Source organism: Osmia bicornis, chromosome 4 (assembly GCF_907164935.1).
Source record: "Osmia bicornis bicornis chromosome 4, iOsmBic2.1, whole genome shotgun sequence".
Classification (NCBI taxonomy): Eukaryota; Metazoa; Arthropoda; class Insecta; order Hymenoptera; family Megachilidae; genus Osmia; species Osmia bicornis.
The window spans coordinates 12501081-12518803 of record NC_060219.1 but is presented as its reverse complement, the minus strand read 5'-3'; the positions used below and the strand labels follow the sequence as shown (position 1 = coordinate 12518803).

The 17723-nt window shown below is 30.4% G+C and overlaps 4 protein-coding genes across 5 annotated transcripts; 2 read left to right on the top strand and 2 right to left on the bottom strand.

The window, feature by feature from the left end:
* The first annotated feature begins 228 nt into the window (after positions 1-228).
* LOC114882761 (transient receptor potential cation channel protein painless) lies at positions 229-5735 on the top strand. The gene is made up of 3 exons (XM_029199766.2): positions 229-901; positions 2011-3117; positions 3203-5735. Exons 2-3 carry the CDS (start codon positions 2019-2021, stop codon positions 4777-4779), a joined length of 2676 nt encoding a protein of 891 aa, XP_029055599.1. The 5' UTR covers positions 229-901; positions 2011-2018; the 3' UTR covers positions 4780-5735.
* On the bottom strand, positions 5492-11237 carry LOC114882762 (gamma-tubulin complex component 2-like). 2 transcript variants are annotated; one of them, XM_029199767.1, is made up of 17 exons: positions 10953-11237; positions 10637-10807; positions 10419-10563; positions 10160-10331; positions 9949-10092; positions 9713-9867; positions 9508-9636; positions 9258-9434; positions 9008-9182; positions 8718-8911; positions 8424-8634; positions 8183-8351; positions 7927-8101; positions 7711-7854; positions 7115-7192; positions 5827-5987; positions 5492-5732 (listed from the first exon to the last, which is right to left on the bottom strand). In XM_029199767.1, the coding sequence occupies exons 1-17, from the start codon at positions 11003-11005 to the stop codon at positions 5651-5653; spliced, it is 2535 nt and encodes an 844-aa protein (XP_029055600.1). In that variant the 5' UTR covers positions 11006-11237; the 3' UTR covers positions 5492-5650. The 2 variants fall into 2 exon arrangements, with proteins under 2 accessions (XP_029055600.1, XP_029055601.1); XM_029199768.2 differs by lacking the exon at positions 7115-7192.
* On the top strand, positions 10874-17582 carry LOC114882760 (lon protease homolog, mitochondrial). The gene is made up of 11 exons (XM_029199765.2): positions 10874-10891; positions 12884-13255; positions 13382-13606; positions 13680-13849; positions 14171-14460; positions 14535-14726; positions 14810-15114; positions 15235-15374; positions 15454-15736; positions 15828-16731; positions 16819-17582. The coding sequence occupies exons 2-11, from the start codon at positions 12999-13001 to the stop codon at positions 17047-17049; spliced, it is 2997 nt and encodes a 998-aa protein (XP_029055598.1). The 5' UTR covers positions 10874-10891; positions 12884-12998; the 3' UTR covers positions 17050-17582.
* Positions 11566-12890, bottom strand: LOC114882766. Its single transcript, XM_029199778.2, has 4 exons — positions 12592-12890; positions 12386-12509; positions 12023-12313; positions 11566-11890 (listed from the first exon to the last, which is right to left on the bottom strand). The coding sequence occupies exons 1-4, from the start codon at positions 12614-12616 to the stop codon at positions 11701-11703; spliced, it is 630 nt and encodes a 209-aa protein (XP_029055611.1). The 5' UTR covers positions 12617-12890; the 3' UTR covers positions 11566-11700.
* Positions 17583-17723: the final 141 nt, after the last annotated feature.

The window sequence follows — 17723 nt, the reverse complement described above, 5'->3', positions numbered from 1 at the left end:
AGTGGAAGGTAAGCTTACTTGTCTCCCATTAATATGCCTATTTAAAGTGTCGTCACCATCCTCGTGTAATTTCCATTTTTAGATATTCTTACAAAACAATTCGTTTTTGATCGGTAAAACTCTCATAGTCATGGTCAAGAACCTTATTCATGTAAACGACATTAAAAAGCAAATTATTTTCTAAAAAAAATACTGTAAAAAGCAAAGATGTAATATTTTAGAAAGTTACACTCGAAATATCGTTCACTGACATATAAAAGAAAAAGTATCTCCTTGACTCCTTTATTGGATATATACTTGATTTCGCACAACCCACGCACCCTAACGTTCTTGGTACCTCCATCCTTGGTTCTCTTGACCTTGTTGTCTTGTGTGCTCAGGGCAAAAGTCAGCTAAAATTAGGAACTCACGTTATCCTCTTCGATGACAATATTGTAAAGGTGAATGTTAAGATCTACACACTGGCCGTCTAAAATATACCTCGTTAGATCGTTGACGTAATCGTTTAATCCTGTTTCAGCGTTTCCTGTCGAATCGAACATTTTTTATGAAAGTGGACAAATATATAAAGAATATACAAATACAAATAGCATTTAGAATAAAAAAAATATCCTAGACTTTCATAAAAAAAAGAATAGAACAATATGATCATTCTTTATGTGTGCGGTAAGGGATTAATACTGTAAGTCGAATAATTAACACGACGGGAAACATGCATTCGCTGTCTAAAGCAGCAGCACTCTTACAACCACTGTCTGACACTTGATCGCGTGGTCCCCTCTCTTTCTCTGCTGACATCACGATACAGAGAACTGGTCAGCAAGTGTAGTTCAGTCCATTGGGTGACAGACGGTGTACGTCGTGGGATTTTCATTTCCTTTCTTCTATCGTCGTCACAGGGGTATGTACCTATAGATTTTTTAATCTTCTTCTTGTTAAAAGTGCTCGTACGATGCCGTCATCAATTTATACTCTTCATTTTTAGAAACGTAGATTGATATACTCTCCTGGTGTGATCCTATAAATTGCACTCTAAGGTGTGTCGTTTAATATGAAACGATTAAAGTCTCATTACTGTAGTTGCATATTCAGCATGCATTATTTAATGATCTCAATTGATAACATCTTAGATCGTATTATCAGCAATGCGTCGTACTGCCGTTAATTTTCCATCATTGTTTTAACATCAAGCAGCGCAACACGAGAAAATTAATGTTCCGAACAAAGGCATTTCTTTCAGGTGTTAATTTCGTATTTGATATTTTACCTTTGATAAGTGCTATTGCAATACCATTGAAATGATCCGAGAATAATCTGATAACAATGGTATTCACGCTTCTCGTTTGTCTGATCGTGAATTTAAATGAATGCTAACGACAGGAAACGCATCCGGATGGTATCTCTGCTTCCGCGTGCATGATAAACATTTTTTTGTCTTGCGTTTTGGAAATCGAACGAAAATTGAATACGTTAATATGAAAATATTCGAATCTTAGTTATCGATGATAAAATATTTCAATTGTAAAGTGACTGCAATGTGCAATATCTCTTTCGTATTTGATTCGCTTACATATTCAGTAACACGAGATTGTACATCGTTTCGTATAACACATTCCTCGAACGAATTACCTGTAAAAAGATAATGGGATATAATACCTTCATTAGTCGGTTTGAAACATGTTTCAGTGACATCACTCTCTGAAACTGTATCATAATGACCGATACACCCACGTTGTACTCTATAAAATATTTTAGGTTCAGAGTTTGATTCTCTTTGGTCCGTTTTTTTTTTTTTTTTTTTTTTTCAATTTTCATAAGCTCGCTATGCTTTTCTTCACACCATCTCTCAATCTAAAGCACGCATACAGACACTCTAGATCCTTTCTATTCTCCTCTAAACACTCTTCATTCACACCTAAAACAATCAAGCATAGTAACAGACATTCTTTAAATATACACTTTAAGGATAGAACTTCATTATTTTTATCTGTACAATTGTTTATTTTTCAGACATAAAGATGGATCCTGAGGACGAGTCTGTACAAACTCACCTCTTGGACAATTACACTGCCGTTCCAACGCCATCTCAGAATATTTATAAATTATTACTGGATAGTTTGCGTTCAAAGGATATCGGATCATTCAAGAATTTGGTCGAGCAAAGCTTGAAAAAACAACCATCCAGTATCGACATAAACTATCCTTATCCAAATCGATCGGACGAAACTTGCTTGGACATCGCCTGTAAAAATGGCCTGCCAGAATTCGTGAGATTTTTACTGGAAAAAGGAGCTAAAGTGAATACGATTAACGAAGCTCATAATCGTGGACCAATCCACTTTGCCACGGAAAATGGACACGTCCAAGTTCTCGCTGTACTCCTGGACGAGCCTACGTTAAATCCCAACTTGGAAGCGGGACAACAAACTGCTCTGCATATGGCTGTGAAGAAGAACGACTTGAATTGCGCAGAGGTGCTTCTAGAGAAAGGCGCTAGTCCCAATATTCCAAATAATAAAGGGTTGACGGCTCTCCACATGGCGGCTATGAAGGGTCAAAAAGATATGGTGAATCTGATCCTGCAAAAATCAAAACACGGCCTGGACTTGGATAATTATAAAGATTACAATAATCAAACGACAAGAGACGTTCTACAGAAAAAGTTCACCGATATTCCGCTTCCTGCCGTTCAGAATAGAGGTGTAAATGTTCATGATTTGAAGTATTACCTGAACGCAAACGACGAGGCTAATTTTATCAAGTCCTTGAAGCTCGTCCAGGACGACGTGGTGAACAACGTAGCGGAAGATTTGATTGAAATGGCTGTCCAAAGGAATTTTAAAGACACAGTTGCTGCGTTGCTGAAAAGGACCAAAGGGAATGGTTGTAGTTTGGAGAAATCTGCAAATATTGCGATTCAGCAAGGTTTGCCGAATATCCTTCGGCAAATATTGAATATGGACACTGAGATCGATAAGAATTTCTTACTTTTAAATGCTTGCGTGGAATTGGGTATACCAGGAAACGAAGGATCAGATAGTATGTCCAATCGTATTGAATGTCTAAAGATAATACTCGAGAGAGGCGACGACGTCGTAGACGTGCGGTGCGCAGACAGTGAGTATACATATATTGAGATTTTCCAGTCCGGTTAAAATTGTACCACATACATATGTATAATCAAATTAACGTAATTTTTCAGGTAAAGGAAACACTCCGTTACATTACGCAGCCAGAGCAAACTGTCGCGAAGCAGTGACACTATTGCTCGAAAAGGGAAGTTATATCGGTCAGATGAACAACTTTGGAGTACCGCCTGTTGAAGATATTTCCGTGTCCATGTTATCCCAATACTTCGACGACTGTATTCAAGCTAGAAAAGAACGAACAAACGAGTACACGATCGAATTCGATTACAAATGTCTAATGCCTCACGAATATACGTCTTACCAAGAGAAGAATTCGATGAATCAGGGGAAACGAGAGATGGACATCTTCCGGTACATCGCTGACAATAGTGGTTTGAAACATTTGCTGAAGCATCCTCTTCTATCTTCATTCTTGTACCTAAAATGGCATAAGATTAGATATCTTCTTTACCTAAATTTTGCCTTCTACGTTCTCTTTTATCTATCTCTAAATGCATATATTTTACATGTAACTTACATAAAGGATCCAAAAATGGTAACAAACTCGAGTGACTTAGATGGATCAATTAAATCAACATCCGTCAACCTTTTACAAATACTCACAGGAATTTTGTTAATATTCTTAGCGGTTAGAAAGATCCTTCAGCTGATCTCATCTCCTTGTCATTATGTATCTAGCTTTGAGTACTGGTTAGAAATGACGTTGATATTCCTTGGATTTGCTACGTTATGCGATGCAGGCACACAATTCGCCGTTACAGCAATACTATTATCCGCTTGGGAGCTGATCATCCTGATTGGACAGCATCCACGAATGTCTACTGGTATTGAGATGTTCAAAACAGTATCACTCAATTTCATGCGTTTCCTCTTTCTCTACGCCTTTCTCATCTTCGCCTTCGCTTTGGCTTTCTTCACTCTATTTAAAAACGGTGACGATGATAACTTCCCCGATCCTGGACACTCGTTGTTCAAGACGATCATTATGCTCACCGGAGAGTTGGATGCCAATGACATACCCTTTGTATTGCATCCAGTTTTGAGTCATCTAGTGTTTGTTCTGTTTGTTTTCCTCATTGCAATTGTATTGTTCAATTTATTGAATGGTCTAGCTGTGAGTGATACAGCGGATATTCTTGGAAAGGCAGAATTAGTCGGGTTGATTTCTAGGGTACGAGTACTGGCTTACATTGAAAATGTGGCTGTTACTGTTCCTTTTATACACGGGCCACATTGTTGTATTTGTTATGGTATTCTGCATGGCTGGAAGTGGAATCCTTTTGCGTTCCTTGGTGAAAAGGTACTTCTTTTTCCAAAGTATTTGAAAAGTGGCAAGCTAAGTGTTAAGCCGTATGACAGTCTAGAGGCGTTTAATAATAGGAAGTATTATAAAGTACGTTCAGATGAGAACTCAAAGGGTAAAGTGTTTCCTACCTTCAAGATGGATCCTCATATTATTAAACAAGCTAAAGAAATTCTGTCAAAGAGAGGCCAGGAATCGGATAGTGACCGGGTGATCAGACAGCTGGAGATGATGAAGGAAAGATTAGCTTTAATGGAGATTACTTTAAATACCATAAAACAGGGAATTGAAAATAATAATTTTAATGTTGCCAGAGAAGATGATTAAAATTCATTAATATGTTGTAACATTTATTGATACGTAATTAGTACCTGTAGAAAACTGAGATGGTAATTCTACATACTATTAGGTTCTGTTGATATACTATATGATTTATATTTTAATACACTTGCACTGTTTTTAAATTAAATTTAATAAGCTATTTAATTGTATGCAAAATGGTTCGTATATCAAGTTAATTAAACAATCTATGCATATGATACAACTTTTAAAATCTTTTAAAAAGACTGATATTAAGACTGAATCATACAACAATAATTGTAATGAACACAAATATGGTTTTATTGAAATACAACATATATATATATATATATGTGTATAATAAACAATTCGTCACATTATATGTATATGTGAACAATTAAATAGTTTATCAGATTACAATAAATTAAGAATAAGATGAAATAATTAAAGAATTCATGTGAAATAAAAGATTGAACAATTATAGCTTTAAATGAAGTAATACTGTTATTAAATCCAAGTAATATAAAATGCATTTCTTATTTGGAATGTAAATTTTATAAAAATACTTTTAGTACCAGTATTGTAGCATAAACGTTGTATCTTTATAAAATATATTTTATTTTTTAAATGACAAAATAAATGGTCGTTTTTTACAATTTTATAATTTCACGAAGTGGTAAATATGAACAACTAATGTGATTTCCAAGTAAGGTAAGGTGGTAATTTTAATAACTTAAGATTAAATTGAACCTTTTTTATCAACAACTTTCAGTACAACCCTTATTTTTTGTGGACGTTTTAATGTTATATACAAATACCATATGAAAACTTGTAGAGAGGTTGTATAATATACCCATAATTATTATGCAATATTCTACTGGATATGGATCATTGTTATTTAACCCGAAACATCTTCTTGCGTTGTCTTTTCTCTTCCACGTTGTATCAAAATGTCGGTATAAAATAAATTGAAATCTAGCCTAATTCAAAAGTTGCACAAATACAGTAGTAATATTAAGTAATTAATGTTTTGTACTTCTACTTTTAATACTTCATAAACTTTGAAACACTTACCTACAAAAAACGTTGAGAAGCTTCTCATTATTATTATCGCATCCCAAATCACAGATTCTGTCTAGAAGACGTATTAATACTTGAGTAAATTTCTCGTCTAGCAATACGATCATTTCCTCGAAACTAGCAGCATTTTCTTTAAACGTATCACCCTCTTCGTCCTAAAAAATTATACAAAAACAAAACTAATACACTTGTATTTCTTTTAATATATCTGTAAGACCCTTTGAAGAACTAAGATTAAAAAGCATACATTGTTGAAAATGAATATAACCGATAGATAATGATATTTGTAATACTGTATTAAAATGTATGATTCTAAGCTAAAATGTGTAAAGCAATGTTATCATTTAATATACCTGCTCCTGAAAATAAAATTGTTGATTATTATACAAACAACATTGTAATCATTTAATATTTTATCATGTAAGGTATCATGCTATATCTCAATGGTTTTCATTAGCTACAGTAATCAACAGATATTCGCACTATACAAAAAAGAAACCAAAAAAAAAGGAATATTACATAATGTTGCTGGAACCTATACCCCTATTCCCATGCAGTTTGTATAAGACATTTGAATATTAAAAGTACATATATTCTATAAAGAGATTATTCTATAGATTATGTGTGCTTTAAATCATATTGTAAAATGACTATATCATTTAATAAAAACAGCATGCAATATTTCCATTCGTTAAAATATTATATTCAAAATAGAATATACAACATCAAAATAACAATACAAAAATTGTACACAATAAATGTTACACGATACATTAATTCTTATACCAACCTACATTTTGAAGAGTACAGCATATTGTTAAAAGTTAAAAGAACACTTACATGTTTATCTACAATCAATAAAAGTTACTTTTTTTTATCCATTGAAGAAATATTTAATGAATTGAAAAACGGATGTTAATAGTAATGACTGTGACAGTGCATTATATTAGGTGGCCGATTGTATGTAAAATGAAAATACAGTGATGTTATTAACGACTATAGGACATCAAATTTAATCTATTACTTACAAAATCAAATCTACCTCTTTCTCTTTATTAATGAGAAGATTGGAATAAAAAAAAAAAAAAGAAGAAAGAAAGAAAAAATTGAATGTGTTCGTATTATATATACAAAACATGCGAATTTAAAAATATATTTCTGTATGCACGATACAAAAATGATTGTTATAACGACTTTTATTTTACTAAAAAAGGAAAGCTTCATGATACTAATAATACTATACAAATGCATGGTAGCAAAGTTATAACTTGGGGGAATATACCTCAGAATCATAGACATCATCCTGATAGGCGCCAATCATGGAAGTCAATTCGGCGTCAATGTAGTATGGGCTCATACGCTTAACATCAGTAAAATATTAAAATTCGTTTTACAACAAATTTTTATGCTTGTTATGACATAAATTAACATAAAACATGTTATACTAAAGCCATCATCAGGTATCAATAGTTATGTCAGTAACAAACATCATGCAAACCTACTTAATATTTTTGACAATGTTTCATTTAACACTGAGACAATGATTTTCACTTCTATTGCATGTAGAATATAAGAGTATATTGGGTAGCAATATTAAATAAAATGCCATTGAGAAATACCGCGATTATATTCACACTTTAGTTCAACATATATAATTTTATTAAAGAAATGTATAGCACCTATCTTATGACGTTTTACGGGTATTAATAATATCAGATAAACAATAGTATTTAAAAGAATCCAAGTCAAAATAAAGAATGCAACTTAGACAGAATGTTCTTTTATATGTGTGTATTACATACACATACAAGTATTCAAATTACCTGTATGTATATATTGATACAATACATATTTGTAAACTAAAATTATATTCCTTACCTCCATAAAATTACAAAAATCAAGACAGGCAGCACAAATGCCGGTTATGCAACCAAGAAGATCAGGATCTGTTAACATGCATTCTTTTAGGTAACTGTCCTGTAGGTCTTGATGCACACTTAAAACATCGTCTACGTTACTGACCTGGGTTAAAATTTCAAAAATATAGTTAAAAGAATAAACTTTAAATGTAAACATTTAAATATATGATGATACCTTGCTCATTTTATTTAGAAATGTAAGCCAATTTGGTTCTATAACTTCAACCATCATATAATACGCCAAATGTTGAATGCAATCGAGCATTCGTTGCCGTAAAGAAAATGCTTGTCTATATGACATCGCTACATTGTGAGTAAATGTTTTTGCAATTTTATTACTGACCCACACCCTAAAACGAGTAGTATTATCTTTATTAGTAATACTGACTTACAGACGTAACAAATCAAATTCTAAATAAGTATATAATAACCTGCATAAACGTCTTTCAATATACTTGCAGTAAAACAAATGCCTGAATAGCATTTGATAACAAGCTATTGCTTTTCTGTTAAGTATCAAAGAAACCGGCCACTTAACATCATAATTAAATACAAACGCTTCCAAACCAGTTAAAGTTTTATCAGTTTGGAAACAATATTCTACAAGAAAATTTAATTTAAAATAATTTCAAGAAATTTTAACTTAAACGTAAATATATTAATGAAATATACCTTTTTCATCTCTGGTTTGAATGGAGAGTATTCTAAACATTTGAAACTGAAGATCATATGGTAAAAGTTCAGGTTTCAGATCATCTTTATATGGATCTGAATCTGCGGTCGACATACGCAATGCTACTTCTAGCAGAGACGCTAATCGATGAATGACAATATCATACATACTTTTATTCAATTCCGCCTCGCATAAATTCATAAATTGAACCTAAAATTAAACAATATCATACGTAACTATGCAAGAATATTATACAACTCATCAATAAAGCATGCCACTATATATAAACTTACTACAAAATCTCCTTGTGCAAGAAGAAAGTAACTTTTCACACTACGAAGTCGACCCATTAAATCATTTTCGTGAATAAGAACTTCTAATAAAGTTTTTGCAGCCTCAGAATATGCTCTATCGATGGCAGCTATGTATTTTTGACCCTGGTGTTGATAAATTAAAGGTTCTTGCTTTCCCCATTGAACTGTTTTACCTATAAATAATTGTAATCAACTTTATTTATTTATTTATTTATTTATTATGTTTCAGCATTTTTTATTCGAAGAACATAAAAGATGCTGTTACTTACCACACTGCCTAATTACATTAAAATATTTTCCAGTTCTTAAAATTGTTTGTGCATGTTCGTTTAAAAATGTGGGAATTCTTTCTGGTCTCATAGTATATCTCTTCTCCCAGTAATCCGCTGAATAATCAATAGGTAATTCTTCTCTATGAATTAATTCATTGTCTTCTACAAAAAACTAAAAAACACAAAAACAACGTTTAATAAACTGCATAAATATGCAGATTATTATGATTTAAAATTATATTGTTACCTCTTCATATGGATCACATATCACACCCTTATATACCCATTTTTCCAATATTTGCATGTATGGGACGCTTGCCGTTTGTATAAGGAACAAACATAATTCTTTAAATTTTGCTTCTCCGCTGATATTATTTGCTTGTTCATGCAAAAGACTAAGTACTTTCCCACCTTTTGCATTTGCCTAAAATCAGATATCCTATTAGATATCAATTAATTGTATAAAAGATGAACACGAGATAACAATCACAACTGACCTTACATATAGTAGATGTAATTTGAAAAAGAATGGACATTGCAATCATTGTGGGTTGAATATAAAACCATAATTTTTGCAAATTTAATTTACCACGTACGTGTTCCATTTCCAATTGGACAACAAATAACTGAAAAATGTTATATATTAAATGATTTTATAACAAGTGCTTAAAATGAAAATACGCATTCACATATTATACATACTAAATAATCTTTTAATAAACATTTTATAGCTCCCCTCAAAGCATGGTTCACTTGACCATCTTCTGGTAAGACCTTTTCTTCAACAAATCTAGCTGTCATGGAATAATGAGAAGCAAGAGGTAATATTTGTTGTGTCATTTGTTTATATGATATACCTATAAGTTAGAATGATAATGATAATATTGTACATTAATATAATATTTCACACTCTATATTTTATATCCTTTTCGTCTTACCAACATCTGGAGATATATTAAATGTTTTCACCGCATATAGACCCGTTAAAGGTTCAGAAACAACATAAGATCCATCTATACCTTTTAGGCAATATAAAATATCCCACAATAATATAGATTCTTGAGAAACCACTGGTACAACTTCTGTAAATATTTTGTTTTTTATTAAATTAATTATAATTGTGTATATTAATTAAATAATGATCTTTACTTTGACATGGTGTCACATTTGGCTCATTATAAAAGTCCCAGGTTATTCTAGGTCTCTCATGAACCCAATTATGCTTTATCACACATGGTTCTGATTTCTTTGCAACTGTGTTTACTTGCTTGTTTAACTTTTTCTCTCCCTCTACTGCAGCTTTAATTACATTCTTACAAATCTGTATTATATATAATAATAATAATGAATGTACTAATACTGATTCATTCAATCATGTTTAAAGTTGCACTTAAAAGATTAAAAATACCTGTGGTAAGTCCTCTGTAGTAATAGCAGAATTTTTTGTAGAGCTTGATGTTAATGTTGATGCTTGTTTAGCCAAATAACTTTTTAATTCTTTATCTTCGGATATAAGTTCTAAAACCTGAATAAATAAGCCTAATAAATCAACCCTAAAAAATAAATGTTGCTTATTAATAAGTTAGATTTTATTGCTTCATTATTCAAATGTATAAAAATATTAACTTTTTTGCTTTCAATTCTTCATATTTTTGAAGAAATAATTCAGGGACAGGAGAATTTCTTGCTAAGTTACGAATAGAACTTTGTGATGCCACAACAGTTAAAGCACTTGCACTTGTTGGTACACCCTCTTTTTGAAGTCTTTCTACATGTTTTTCTGGTGCTGAAGATGATCTAATTATAGAAAATAACTAATTAAGAAATATATTTCTTCTACTTTTATATCATAACATAAATACATTGTAATCAACAACTTTAGTAAGTTTTATATATTTATTTATACGTTTTTTAGCAAGAAACTAATTTTATTGATACTTACCCCAATAATCCAATTAACTCAACTACTAAATGATGTAATTTAAATTCACTCATTATTTTAAATTAATAAATATAATATAGTAGATTCATTGAAGAAACACTTATTACGTGTATATCATTCTAATTGGGATCATAATTGCTAAAATTGTCAGCATATTTAAATATGTTTTAAAAATATTATTTCACTTATCATTTGAAATGTATATTCACGTTCAAAACTATTGTATTATTGGTTATAATAGATAAAATACATTATAGGTTAAATTATGTGTAAGAAAACCTAAAATTTAAAATGTTACTAGGCCTTAAATACATATGTACATATACATATACATACATACATGGTTCAAATCAAATATTTGTGGAATATTAAATTTCAATTTAATCGTTATATTCATTAGTTGTAAATATCAATTATTAATTTAAAATTATAATGCATACATGCAAGTTTATCCACTATCATTTACACCAAATAACCAATCACGTTTATTTACTTAAAATGTAACAGCGTTATGATTTTAAAAACGTATGAAAAGCTTCAACTAATTTAAAAATATAAAACGCATAATATTTGCATAATAAGTATTAATATTATAAAAATGTAACTCCTTAAATATTTCATAACTTTAATAATTTTATTATGAGTATGTCACAAAGTATTCAACATGAATTTTATCAAATAAATATGTACGTTTAAAATTAAGATAACTTTAAATATCTTTAGTTTAATTCTTTTCTGATAGTAAATTTTATATTGTACTACAAGTTTCAAATCCTTCATTATCTTCAATTGAATTATTATCTGGAGGGGTAAGAAACATTGCAAAAAATAAAGATTCTTCATATTCTTCCTTAAGAATTGTTGTTTCAACAGTAGGGAATGGCAAAACATTCTTTTGTAACTTTGAAGCCATTTGAAATACATAGTTTTTAGGATTTCTGAAAATATATTGTACATTTAATATTTCATCTATATATTATATTTTAAACCCATAAATATACCAGAATGAAGATTTTTGAATAATACAAGAAAAATGTATTAAAAGTTTGATGCGTTTGTTTAATAGATACCTTAAGTTTGTAGTTAAAACATTGGAAGAAAACATATTTGTTTCTTGTATAATATTTTTATTAGTATTGATATTTGTTATTATATCATGTATTTGTTTTATATTGTTGTCAACATGATTAGATTGTGGAATATTTATATCTCTTGATGTTTGTAGAGTATGTATTTTATGGTTCCTCTCTTTTTTAAATCTCTTAATTATATTTTGAGTTTCTTCATCAAATATACATTTTTTCCTTTTCAGTGATGCACCTTGATAGTAATTATTTGGTTTGTAATTTTCTTTGGTATGTCTGTATTTATATAATGAATTAAAAACCACAATTAAAAGATAATTAACATAATTTAATAAAAAATTTTCTTACAGTAGATTTCTATCAATATCTGATTTTATCTTTTGAAAAAATTGATCATCATCATCTAATGTAACTGAAACAATTGGTTGTTTATTCAAACTCTGCCTGATAATATTATCAGAAAATATAATTCCTATAAGTAATTAAGAATAACAATAAAATTATTCAATCTTATTAATAAACAATATTAAGATTCAACAATGTTCTGTATGTACTTGAGCTAATGTTTTTTAAGTCCATTATTTGAGTTGTTACACTTTTATACAATGTTACATATATGTATTATATATACATTAATGATTAATAAAGTATATTAAACAACAAATGAATATCACGATCTTTCAGCAACCGTGTTACTGTTTTGCTTGCTCGAATCTAGTAATATTATCCATACAAACACAAAATATCAGGCCTGCGTTAACATATACATATGCACCAACTCAATGAATATAGTATGATAATGTATACAATATTCATATGTACAGTCGGCATACGAATTTCTTCTAGGTTAGCGGTGTTTCATCAGACTGATCGGGAGAAGTGAATTATAACCTCTCACAATTTATAAGTAATTCTATCGAATAAATAACATTTTTGTACGTTGTGATCAAAATTGGAAACGATGCGTTTGGCGACAGCGATGAATTCCAAGCTTCTGCCTGTTTTCCGGCATCGAATAACGAATATTCGATTTTACTCCAGAAATCACCGTGTAGATCATGAAGAGTTATCAGTATATTTACGACCGCAATTTAGAAGAATAAAAATTATTGAATCTCATGGAATGTTTGCTAGAAATATTCACAGTCGTCGACAAAATGCAGCTGTTATTCCAGTCAGATTCTTTGCAACTAAAAGATCTGACAAGGATGCAACAAAGTAAATTCTTCATCCTCTTCAAATTTGTTCTCTTTAATCATTTTTAATTAAAATAATTATTATTTATTCATAATTTGGTAGTCTTAACGTATTTTTACTCATATGAAATCATATTCTGATTTTTAGTGGAAACAATGAAGATTATTTAAGTGATCCACCATCATTACCAGCTACCGTTGTTGTACCAGAAGTTTGGCCTCATGTACCTGTTATTGCAATTAATAGAAATCCAGTATTTCCAAGATTTATAAAACTTATTGAACTGACTAATCCAATTCTCATAGATTTAATTCGTAGAAAAGTCAAATTAAATCAACCTTATGTTGGAATCTTTTTAAAGAAAACAGAAGAGTGAGTAATGTAAATATAATTTAATTGATGAACATGAATATTTTTTATATAATTGTAAATATAATTTTGGTAGAAATGAAGCAGAAGTTGTACAAAATTTAGATGAAGTTTATTCTGTTGGAACATTTGCACAAATACATGAAGTTCAAGATCTAGGCAATCGATTAAGATTAGTTGTAATGGCCCATAGAAGAATTAAAATTGTTGGTCAAATTTTAGAAGACCTTGAAAAACCTGCCTCTGGTAAGTAGTAAAATTTAATTTAACATTAAGCGAAACCGCTATATTATGTTATATTCGTTCTTATAATAATCGTTATTAACGCGATTAATACGGTCGGATTGCTAACCTTTGGCCAGAGAATTTTTTAGAAACTTCCAGAACAATTTTTCTAGACACATACTGTATGTACTATATATCGGCTCAAACTCGCATCAAATATTAGACAAAGTATAATAAAATTATGTAGCTAATAAGGGGATGATTCAAGGGAATCATGAATTAAAAGAAGAAAAATTTGTTTTTTCTATACTTTATTAAATACAAACACTTATGTTTCCGTAGACGAATCAGTTGCGAGTGCGAAACCAAGTCGTAGATCTCTTCTACGTAAAAAAATGGAACAAAAGGTGGTAGAGCCAGAAAGAGTACAGAAAGTTGAAGCAGAAACAATTACTCCTGAAAACAAAAATACTGTTCCTGAAAATAAAGAGGCAGTAACGGAAAAAAGTGGGGAAAAAGTTGGTCCAGTAGAAACTCCACCTCAAGCTAATTCTAATTCTCCTCAGCCTTTATTAATGGTTGAAGTTGTAAATATTACACATGAGAAATTTCGGCAAACTGAAGAAATTAAGGTAATTTTTTTGTATATTTAGTAAATAAATGTAATTTATTGACGAATATAATATTGATCGTTTAAAATTAATAGGCTTTAACTCAGGAGTTAATTAAAACAATTCGGGATATAATAAGTATGAATCCGTTGTACCGTGAATCCTTGCAACAAATGTTACATCAAGGTCAAAGAGTTGTAGATAATCCAGTTTATCTAAGTGACTTGGGTGCAGCTTTGACAGGAGCAGATGCACAAGAATTACAACAAGTATTGGAAGAAATGGATGTAAGGATTTGCTTTTTACATTTATCATGAAAATAATCTATTCTAATCTATTTGAACAATTAATGCAACAGTTTTACTTGTAGATATTAAAAAGATTAAGATTATCACTTGCACTTCTAAAGAAAGAATATGAATTAAGTAAACTTCAACAAAAGATTGGTAGAGAAGTTGAGGAAAAGGTTAAACAGCAGCACCGAAAGTATATTCTTCATGAACAATTAAAAGTTATTAAGAAAGAATTGGGATTAGAGAAAGATGATAAAGATGCAATAGCAGAAAAGTACCGAGAACGAATAAGAGAGAAAACAGTTCCTAAAGTAGTAATGGATGTACTTGAAGAAGAATTAAATAAATTAAATTTCTTGGAAAGTCATAGTAGTGAATTTAAGTGTGTATGAATTTTATAATTATTTCATAATAAGACTTCAATATATACAATAGAAATTTTATCTTCAATTTAAACAATTTCACTAATTTTTTTAATTTGGTAGTATAATTTTGTTTCCAGTGTGACCAGAAATTATTTGGATTGGCTTACTTCTATGCCGTGGGGTGTAACCAGTGCTGAAAACTTAAATCTTCAACAAGCAATTGAAATTTTAGATAAAGATCATTATGGAATGGAGGATATAAAAAAGCGAATTTTAGGTAGTGAAATACTTTGTGAATACATATTTGTTTAATGCTAAACATATATGCCTTTCATTTTTTTTTCTTTCAAATCCAGAGTTTATTGCTGTTAGCCAGTTGAAAGGATCAACGCAAGGAAAAATATTATGTTTCCATGGTCCACCGGGTGTTGGCAAAACGTCAATAGCCAAATCAATTTCTCGTGCACTTAATAGAGAGTACTTTAGATTTAGCGTTGGTGGTATGACAGATGTAGCAGAAATCAAAGGACATAGAAGAACTTACGTGGGTGCTATGCCTGGCAAAGTTATTCAATGTTTAAAAAAAACCAAGACTGAGAATCCATTGATTCTTATAGACGAAGTTGATAAAATTGGAAAGTATGTAGTTGTAGAACTTTATAAATTGAATCTAAATTGATCATCAAGTATTGAACTATTTTTTAATATTATTTTTGGTTTTTCTTGTTAGAGGTCATCAAGGAGATCCAGCTTCTGCTCTTCTTGAAATGTTAGATCCAGAACAGAATGCAAATTTCCTAGATCATTATTTGGATGTACCCGTTGATTTATCTAAAGTTCTTTTCATTTGTACGGCAAACGTAATTGATACTATTCCAGAACCTTTGAGAGATCGTATGGAGATGATAGATATGTCTGGTTATGTAGCAGAAGAAAAACTTGCGATCGCTAAGCAATACTTAGTGCCGCAGGCTATGAACGATTCGGGTCTTACTAAGGATCAAATCAATATTGTAGATAATGCACTTCATTTGTTAATTAAGTCTTATTGCCGAGAATCGGGGGTACGAAGTCTTCAAAAACACATAGAAAAAGTTCATCGGAAAGTAGCATTCAAAGTAGTCAAGAAAGAATCAGAAAAAATTAATGTGACTGCAGAAAATTTACACGAGTTTGTAGGAAAACCCGTATTTACACATGACAGAATGTATGATATTACACCACCTGGTGTGGTCATGGGTCTTGCATGGACTGCCATGGGCGGTTCTACTTTATTTATTGAAACAACAATTAGAAAACCATTGATATCTGGAAAATCAGATGGCAGTTTTGAAGTTACTGGTCATTTAGGTGATGTAATGAAAGAGTCTATCCAAATAGCGCTAACAGTTGCAAGAAACTTTTTAAAGCTAAAAGAACCATCTAATACGTTTTTGTATGATTCTCATTTACACTTACACGTACCTGAAGGTGCCACTCCAAAAGATGGTCCGAGTGCAGGTATTACAATTGCGATAGCATTAATTTCACTTGCTAAAAATAAAGCAATTAGGCAGAACGTTGCAATGACGGGAGAACTTAGTCTCATGGGTAGAGTTCTTCCTGTTGGTGGTATTAAAGAGAAAATAATTGCTGTAAGTACCATAAAATTTTGTTCAACTATAAACTGTATGTAATACGTAGAATATATAAAATAATTAAAATACATTTTTCTTTTTAAGGCCAAACGAGTTGGTGTGAACTGTGTAATTTTACCTGAAGAAAATAAGAAAGATTTTAATGACTTAGCCAAATATATCACGGATGGTCTTGAAGTTCACTTTGCTGCAACTTTTGAAGATGTATACCGTATATGTTTTGAAACAGAACAAGCTGATCAACTTCAATATCCGAAATTAAATGTTAATATTTCAACTGCACAAAGTGCACCACTTCTGAGTAAAAAAGACTGAATTGTTCAAAGATTGAGTACTTACATATTTTAAAATCTGATTAGCCTACAATTTTACACATCTATAGCCCATTTGAAATATCTGAATACATAAAACGATTAAACAATTTATTTTCACAAAGTTTTTTTTTTTTTTTTTTCTTCTTTATATAGTATTTCTTAAATATACGAGACATTCCGAAAAGATTGTACAATCTTTTTGGAATACTCTCTGTGTGTATATATATAGAACTAATCTATATCAAACTAATAAATTAAACTATATTGCAGAATGCATTAATACTTATTTTATAAATCTTTTACTAAAAAAGACATTGTAAATACAATATAATATTTTTTGTTATCTTCACATATAATGTAATAATTCAGTAGTTGCAATTAATATTTATGGTGAAATGTAAATATGATCTATTGTTTATATACAGGGTACCTGTTGTTCTGTATTACACAGTGCTATTTACTATATAAACAAAAACATTGTACATAATTCATAGTGTTAAAAACTTCTGTTTAATAAAAAAATGTTTTATATGATTATGTGTTAACAAATATCTCAATTTAAAAAAAATGTTAATTATATGAAATAAGTGCCTGTAAAAATGCAAATACCACATTATTAAACTGCTGTATAAGTTTTTAGTTCGAATATGTTAATAAAGAGCATAATTCAAAATT

Coding starts and splice junctions, on each gene's coding strand:
- LOC114882761 (XM_029199766.2), top strand. CDS start 2,019: ATGGATCCTGAGGACGAGTCTGTACAAACTCACCTCTTGGACAATTAC. Junction 3,118..3,202: donor AGACGTGCGGTGCGCAGACA/GTGAGTATACAT, acceptor GTAATTTTTCAG/GTAAAGGAAACACTCCGTTA.
- LOC114882762 (XM_029199767.1), bottom strand. CDS start 11,005: ATGAGTGAATTTAAATTACATCATTTAGTAGTTGAGTTAATTGGATTA. Junction 9,868..9,948: donor TAATATATCTCCAGATGTTG/GTAAGACGAAAA, acceptor TCTAACTTATAG/GTATATCATATAAACAAATG. Junction 7,193..7,710: donor ATTTTTGTAATTTTATGGAG/GTAAGGAATATA, acceptor ACTGATGTTAAG/CGTATGAGCCCATACTACAT.
- LOC114882766 (XM_029199778.2), bottom strand. CDS start 12,616: ATGGACTTAAAAAACATTAGCTCAA. Junction 12,510..12,591: donor CTTAAAAAACATTAGCTCAA/GTACATACAGAA, acceptor AATTACTTATAG/GAATTATATTTTCTGATAAT. Junction 11,891..12,022: donor GTTTTAACTACAAACTTAAG/GTATCTATTAAA, acceptor ATATATTTTCAG/AAATCCTAAAAACTATGTAT.
- LOC114882760 (XM_029199765.2), top strand. CDS start 12,999: ATGCGTTTGGCGACAGCGATGAATTCCAAGCTTCTGCCTGTTTTCCGG. Junction 13,850..14,170: donor CCTTGAAAAACCTGCCTCTG/GTAAGTAGTAAA, acceptor ATGTTTCCGTAG/ACGAATCAGTTGCGAGTGCG. Junction 14,727..14,809: donor AAGTATTGGAAGAAATGGAT/GTAAGGATTTGC, acceptor TTTTACTTGTAG/ATATTAAAAAGATTAAGATT.